Source organism: Dreissena polymorpha, chromosome 3 (assembly GCF_020536995.1).
Source record: "Dreissena polymorpha isolate Duluth1 chromosome 3, UMN_Dpol_1.0, whole genome shotgun sequence".
NCBI classification, from domain to species: Eukaryota; Metazoa; Mollusca; class Bivalvia; order Myida; family Dreissenidae; genus Dreissena; species Dreissena polymorpha.
In genome coordinates, this window is record NC_068357.1 from 125,572,393 (window position 1) to 125,580,446 (window position 8,054).

At 35.6% G+C, this 8,054-nt stretch overlaps 1 protein-coding gene across 1 annotated transcript in view; it reads right to left on the bottom strand.

Moving 5' to 3' along the window:
• Nucleotides 1–877: 877 nt before the first annotated feature.
• Nucleotides 878–8,054, bottom strand: part of LOC127872571 (N-lysine methyltransferase KMT5A-like) — an 8,666-nt gene continuing 1,489 nt past the window's right edge. Inside the window, exons 2-3 of the mRNA XM_052415897.1 lie at nucleotides 7,790–7,896; nucleotides 878–3,720 (exon numbers count right to left, since the gene is read on the bottom strand). Coding sequence (XP_052271857.1) covers nucleotides 3,486–3,720; nucleotides 7,790–7,896 — 342 coding nt within the window. The 3' untranslated portion in view covers nucleotides 878–3,485. The remainder of the gene's footprint in view (nucleotides 3,721–7,789; nucleotides 7,897–8,054) is intronic.

The following is an 8,054-nucleotide window of genomic DNA, read 5'->3' on the forward strand; positions in this document are numbered from 1 at the left end:
CAAATAAAAACAAATTTATTTGTTAAACTACTGAATTATTTAAGCATGATATATATTCACTATTTTTTCCCAAATGAGCTGTTTCATCAAAGCAAAATTTCACAAAATGGCCAATTGTGTCGATAAAAAATTCCCAATTTGGTCAGACTCCTTTTCCCAAAATAGGCAGAAAAACCCCTGTAAATGCAAAACTTAATCGGACGCCTACGCCAAGGTGATGACAATAGCTCATAATTTTTTTTCAAAAAATAGATGAGCTAAAAATGAAAAGATGCAAACTAACATGAAAATTAAATCTTAACAAGCAGGCTGTAATGATACCTTTGAATTTGATTTTGCCATTCACTGGATAATTCAAGTATCATATACATGTTCGCCCTAGGTGGCAGACCATTTAAAGCGGGTATATACGATCTTGTCAAATATTTATTAATTAATATAAAATGTGCAAAAAACTTATTATACATATATTTCAATATAAACTAAAATACAAGTAAAGAAGAACATTTGTCGGAAAATGCGAAATAAGCAGAATATTTAAAACTGAAATCGAAAAAGCCTGTACAGCCGAATTCGCCAGCATGTATATCATGCATGTACGATGTGACGATGTGAATCTAAATTTAGTTTAACGGTTCATTTTAAATTCCTGCAGCGATATTGATTCATACCACACACAAACACTTACTTAAAAGACGAATGCATCGGTTATTGTAGGAAAATATGTACGAATTATCTTCGTCACAATCAGCTTGGTGCGCAAGTTTGCATTTGCTGCATTTTATGAAATTCGTCTTAAATGTATCATATTTGTTTCAATATATTACAATTAAACGCATTTAAAAATCGAATATACCCGCTTTAAGTTATGTTGGTTTTTTTTTATAAGAGATGTACATGAATATGTGTGCCAACTATCATTTGCATACTTTTGACAGTATTGAAATTATCAAACTATTTATCAGCCTTGAAAAAAAACTGACAACCATGATGCAAAGTTGGCCATAAAAACTAATTTTCTTTGAACGTTCTGCTAAATTGTATTTCACAAGATTGGCTTACTCAATAATTAGACAATCTAAACAAGAATATTTACCTACTTACTTCCCAATATTACCATTCAAAGTATCATTACATCCATTCAAAACTGTAAACTAAACATACCATTGGCTTTCTTTTCCTACAAATTATTGCAAAAGTAACTTAATATTGATTTTATAAAAGGTACCAGATAACACAAGACTAAACAAAAGGTCCAACAAGATGTGTTTGTGAAACACAATGTCCCCCTATATGACGTTTGACCTTAAAGGATGACCTTGACCCTTCACCACTCAAAATGTGCAGCTCCTTGAGATACACACACATTTCAAATATAAAATTTCTAGCTTCAATATTGCAGAAGTGACATTACATGAGCAATTTTGACCCATATATTTGCCCTTGAAGGATTACCTTGACCTTCCACCACTCAAAATGTGCAGCTCCATGAGATACACATGCATGCCAAATATCAAGTTGCTATCTTCAATATTGCAAAAGTATTCATAAAATGAGTGATTTTGGCCACATATATTTGACCTCTGACCTTGACCTTTCACCACTCAAAATGTGCAGCTTCATGAGATACACATGCATGCCAAATATGAAGTTGCTATCTTCAATATAGCAAAAGTTATTGCAAAATGTTCAAGTTGGCGCAAACCAACCAACCAACCAACAGACCAAAAGACAGGGCAAAAACAATATGTCCCCCACTACTATAGTGGGGGACATAAAAAAGCCGCCCAATATTGCTCACTTGATGTCAACAGCTATAATAAAGATTGCTGAACTCTTATTGATTTGTGGGGTTGATTAACTTGGAACATAAGATGAATCTGATAGCTCATAAATTTTTGTAATAGATGTGATCTCCAAGGAAGGAGCAAATTTTAACCAAAGGGGCATTATTTAAACAATCCTGATAGTGGACCAGTTAGAGACGCTACATGTAGATACCAAATACAAATGTATAAATGCTCTTTCCTTTTTGTTACAGGGAAAAAATAAGAATGTGGCGTCTCATCAGGATCCAAACTGTTTGCTATTCTAATAATATTCTATGAAAAAAACTCTAAGAAAATGCTAGTTTTTGAAATTCAGCAGATGAATTAAGGCAGGAGACACATTTCCCAGCATGCAAAGGGTTAACAGCTGTTTTTATCCCCACGCTTTTTGAAAAAAAGGTGGGGATATTGTGGTGATCTCCGCCGTCCGTCCGTCCGTCTGTCCTGGCCACTATCTCCTCCTACACTAAAAGCACTAGAACCTTGAAATTTACACACATGGTAGCTATGAGCATATGTGCGACCCTGCACTATTTGGAATTTTGATCTGACCCCTGGGTCAAAAGTTATAGGGGTTGGGGTGGGGCCGCGTCAGAAATTATCACTCATTTTTTTAGGTTATTTTACATTTACTTCTTTATTTCTACACCGATTCACTTCAAATTGATACTGGACCTCACCTATGACAATACGGTCAATCTCAACCATGCATGGCCCCATTCCCAACCCTGGGGCGCCCCGCCCACATAGGCCACGACCACCAAAAATTTCCATTTACTATAATTTTTTCATTTCTACACGGATTCACTTCAAATTGATACTGAACTTTTGTTATGACATTAGGGTCAATCTCAACTATGCATGGCCCCAATCCCAACCCTGGGGCGCCCGCCCACATAGGCCACACCCACCAAAAAATTCCATTTACTATAATTTTTTCATTTCTACACGGATTCACTTCAAATTGATACTGAACTTCTCTTATGACATTAGGGTCAATCTCAACTATGCATGGCCCCATAACCAACCCTGGGGCCCCGCCCACATAGACCACACCCACCCAAAATTGCCTTTACTATAATTTCTTCATTTCTACACCGATTCACTTCAAATTGATATTGAACTTCTCTTATGACAATACAGTCAATCTCAACTATGCATGGCCCCATTACCAACCCTGGGGCGCCCCGCCCACATAGACCACACCCACCCAAAATTGCCTTTTACTATAATTTCTTCATTTCTACACCGATTCACTTCAAATTGATACTGAACCTCTCTTATGACAATACGGTCAATCTCAACTATGCATGGCCCCATTACCAGCCCTGGGGCGCCCTGCCCACATATGTCACACACCCACCCAAAATTGCCTTTTACTATAACTTCTTCATTTCTACACCAATTCACTTCTAATTGATGATGAACTTCTCTTATGACAATACGGTCAATCTCAGCTATGCATGGCCCCATTACCAACCCTGGGGCACACCTAGGTCAAACATTCGGCGTGGGGATACGCGTCGGCCTCTGCCGCGCCATTTCTAGTTGAGGATACAATTATGTTAGCGAAAAGCCATAAGCTGTTTAATGACAAAAGTTATGTTAGTAGTTTGACATCCATTCATGTGTGCTTCTTCATGATAATGGCATCATCTATTTATTAAATATGATGTATATGATATAACTAACCTTCCATGGTAGATCAGACACACCATAGTCATAAAGAAGCTCCTCTCCTGTCTGAATGTCTCTTTGAGCAAATAAGCATAGGTATGGTTTTTTATTGACCTCTATGCATTTCATTTTGCAGTTTTGTTCTTTGCCTTTGCCATGATTAACAAGTCGACCCAAGAACTGACCACTTTTGACTTCCAGGGTAGAATCGATGCTGAAAACATACATTTGTAAGTTAGTTAATCAGTCTTGACCTTATCTGTGATTTTTTTTGCTTTAATTTGTTACAGCCTGTGCCTTTTGAATTGGGAAAATTAGCGCGATAAACCGTGAAATTGGGGAAAATAGCGCGATAAACCATAAAATTGGGAAAAATGAAAAGCATTATAAATAGGATTATAAGTAACAGAAGTGATATTGTTTTTAAGTGCATGTTCAGGGAGTTTTCTAGAAAAGGAGTCTGGTCAAATTGTTTTTTTTTAATCAATAAAAGTGGCAAGTTTGGGAATGATTTATGGACAAAAATGACTAAATTCAAGTTATATATTTTGTAAGATGTTTAAAAAATAAAGTTGAGAACTAGATTTAAGAAATCATAATTAAGTTATATGAGACTTCATTCTAAAAAAAATAAAAAAATAAAAATAATTTGTTTTTTTTTTTTTGGAAGTTGGGCTTTTTTTGGGAAATTTTGGTCAGAATTTTGGGAAAAAAACATGTATTTTTGCGATTGGGAAGCAGCCGAAATTCGGCTGTAAATTTGAGCAAAAAAATCACTGCGTATTAAAAGAGGCCTCACATTTAGGTTAACTTTACTTTCTATGTAGACCTAATCCTACATTAACAGCATTCATATATTATGTTGGTGCATTTGTTTGCTTGCACACATATCCCCACCAGTTTATACACATATAGGCATGAAATATTACCTCTGATACTAAGTTGCATCAAAATGTTTCCCAGCAAAGTGTCACATTCCTCACATTATGATCATGTAAATCATACAATGAGTATTGGAAAACTTACTGCAAATGTGCTGCTTATATTTTCTTTTTCAGTAACTTCCATTTAACCGTATAGGCATTACAAGAGCTGTCAGAGGACAGCGCGCTCAACTATTCTAGTGCTTGACAGTATAACGTAAGCCATCATGGGGTAATTGTTCATATTCAATAAGTTCAAGGTAATATGGTCATATTATAAGTAGAAGAGGGCAATAATTGAAACATATTGATCACTTATGTATTAAACAAGTTGTACTTTATAGACAATTCTGAGTTCAGGTATATTTTCCACAATCTATTGAGCATTTGTGAAGACATAAAACAAACCAATAAGATTGTATTTCAAGTTTGATAGCAATAGCTTGGGTGGGATAGTTGGACAGTCCTTCAAAAATAAAATAAAAAAATATTTGTTGATTTTTTACAATGTTTTAAAGAAAAAAACCTTTTTGGTGGGGGCTTGGGTCTGAGAGAAGGGTATAATGTGCGGTAGTGGTCATCTATTAGATGATCCAGAGCTCCAGATAAGGTTATGTGAAATTCTTAAGTTACTACCAGATTTTAAACAAGAGCACCGCCTTGCGGGTGCAGACCGCTCATCTATTTTCTTTTCAAAGGTGAAGGGACTCTCATTTTCAATCACAAAGAAGGGAGGGGTGGAGTGATGAGGGGTTTATAGTGTGGGGTTGTGGACATTTATTACATTATCTTCCCAAAAAGCGAAAAAAAAAAAAAAAAAAAAAAAATAGGGGGCGGGGGGAGGGGGGGTGGCGGTGGCGATGGGGGGGGGGGGAGTATTTTTTGGGTGCGATGGTTGGACGGTATTTCAAACATAACCATTTTTAAAAAAAAATGGGTGGGGGGGGGGTTTTATTTTGTGATGGGGGTGGTGATATTTGTAAGATGAGATTAAAAAAAAAAAAAAAAAAAAAAATTGGGGGGGGGGGTGGGGTGGGGGGATAGTGTGAGGGTGTGGTGGTCATTTGTGAGATGATCTCGAAAAAAAAAAAAATTAGGGGGGGGGGAGGGCGGGAGGAGGGGAGGGCACGGGGGATGTTTTGGGTGGAGTCTTTTGTGGTATGTCAGGTAAGAGTAGTTTCGTCAAAGTATCAATCAAATCTAATCATAAATAAAGAAGTTATGGCAATTTTAGCAAAATTTAATAATTTGACCTTGAATCAAGGTCAATCAAAGAAACAAGGTCAATTCAACTTGCCTGGTACAGTACCCTCATGATAGTAAGAAAAATTTTGAAGTTTGAAAGCAATAGCCTTGATACTTCTGAAGTAAAGTGGATCTAAACATAAAATTTTACAAAATATTCAAAGATACTAAGACAGAAAAGGGCCATAATTCTGTTAAAATGGCAACCAGAGTTATGCAACTTTGCCTGTACAGTCCCATTACAATAGTTAGCGAGTTTTCCAAGTCTGAAAGCAATAGCTATGATACTTTAGAGAAGTAAACTGGACCAAAATACAAATCTTAACCAAATGTTAAGATTCTTGTACGATGATCATAAACCAACCGACCAACCAACAGACAGGGCAAAAACAATATGTCCCCCACTACTATAGTGGGGGACATAAAACCGTATGATTATCGCAAGATCTCGCCAAAATTCAACAATTGACAGACCCAGCCGTACCTCATTTAAAAACAACAACAATATTTCTTATATAGGACCAACAATATTTCTTATAAAGTACCTGACAATATACCTTATACGGGACCCCACAATATTACTTTTATGGGACCCAACAGTATTTCTTATACGAGACCCAACAATATTACTTATATGAGACCCGAAATTAGTGTAAACATGTTTATTTCTTATATGGACCCTACAATGTTTATTACTTGTAAGAGGCCCAACCATGTTTATTACATGTATTTAGGCAGAGGAAGAAATATTGCAATAATAAAGCTTCAAACTAGGATACATTGTAAACAACCTAATTAATAAATATTAGGCCCATTGGGAATTGGCAAAAAATGACTTCGCAAACTGGAAATCTGAAATTGGAAATTCGGCAATTTTGTACAAAGATGGCAAGATCACAGCTTAATTGCTTTATTTGTCCGTCAGACCTTATGTATCTGTTTTACTTGAAAACATTTTTTAGAATAAATTTTCACAATTTCAACCAAAATGTTGCTAAAACTTTCAGCATGCCCTTATTTTTGCATATTGAGTTTATAGCAGCGCCCATGCCAAAGTTTAACATGGAATAATCGAAGAAAAAAATATTTTATTGTAACAGAACAGTTTATTTCATTGCCAGTATGTGTACATTTTTAATTCTGCAAAGTAAATTGGAGTCTGATGCGAAAAAGATTAAGACATGGAATTATAATAAGTGAGACCAATTTCGGACAAATGTGTGTTTTCGGATTAACTGAAGGTCGGTGTGTTAAAAATTATTGACATGTGGATTCGTAATTCTATTTTTGGAGGACAAGCGTATCTTTATAGTAGTATTCGGGTAATTTGGCGTCAGTTTTGTTTTGATTTAAACGCCCTTTGTTGCACGAAAAACTTACAAAGATTCTGCTTATAATCAAATTTTGAATCACTCAAAATAAAATTTGCTAAAATTACTTGGAATAAACAAGGTACTCTTGTCAGGGGTGTGATTATCAAAAAAAACATTAAAAAGCCTTCAGGAAATAGCCCCTACCCCTGCCAGGGTTTAAAAATGTATTGCATTTCCAACAGATCCAGCAGAATCCGTCCACATTTTGTTTATGAAATTTTGTCATAAAAGATGAAATCAGCTGAAAAGAGGAACAATCGCACCCTGGATGTGCGAGCGAGGTAAGTATTTTTATTTAATGTTCTTTTTAGCATGTTCTATGTTTTAAAAAGCTTATATCTAAATGTACGATGGTAAACAATGTTGCGACTATGATGTCAATGTACGATGGGTCTGATAGAACAGTTGTACGAAGAAGCGTACGATGATCTTACGCTTAAAACGTATGACGATCTTAAGATAACATACGATGTTTGATAAAATGAGCCCCTGGACTATATGCAATGATCATTGAAATTACCCAAATAAAAACGTATCTCTTTAAATTAAAATACAAGGCTTCAGAAAAAGGAATTAATAGCTTTCATACATCCTTATCTTCTAAAGAATGTTTATCATTATTAATGTAAATCATCAGACCAAAAGCTGCTGTTTTTAAAAATGGAAGAACATAAAAGTCATCTGCTTACCACCACTCTGCTTCCCTTTGAAAGAAAAGAAGAATCTGAAGACAGAGACAGACATTAGTTCTCTTTTATTGCCTTCTTCTCCTGTGATTAATTCTCCATGATAGGTAAGGAGAAAGTCGCCCTTGTTTCTATGAACTTCTGTTCTAAACCTCCTCTCTACCTGGTAAAAGTTGTATAAAACATTATGCTAACAACCTATATGCCATATGGAACAAGAGCACAGCAGAGGGAGCATTTACACTAACTCAAGAAAATTACATAATTTAAGTATGACAATCATTTTATCATCTGACCTTGAAACTGCTATATATAAATGAC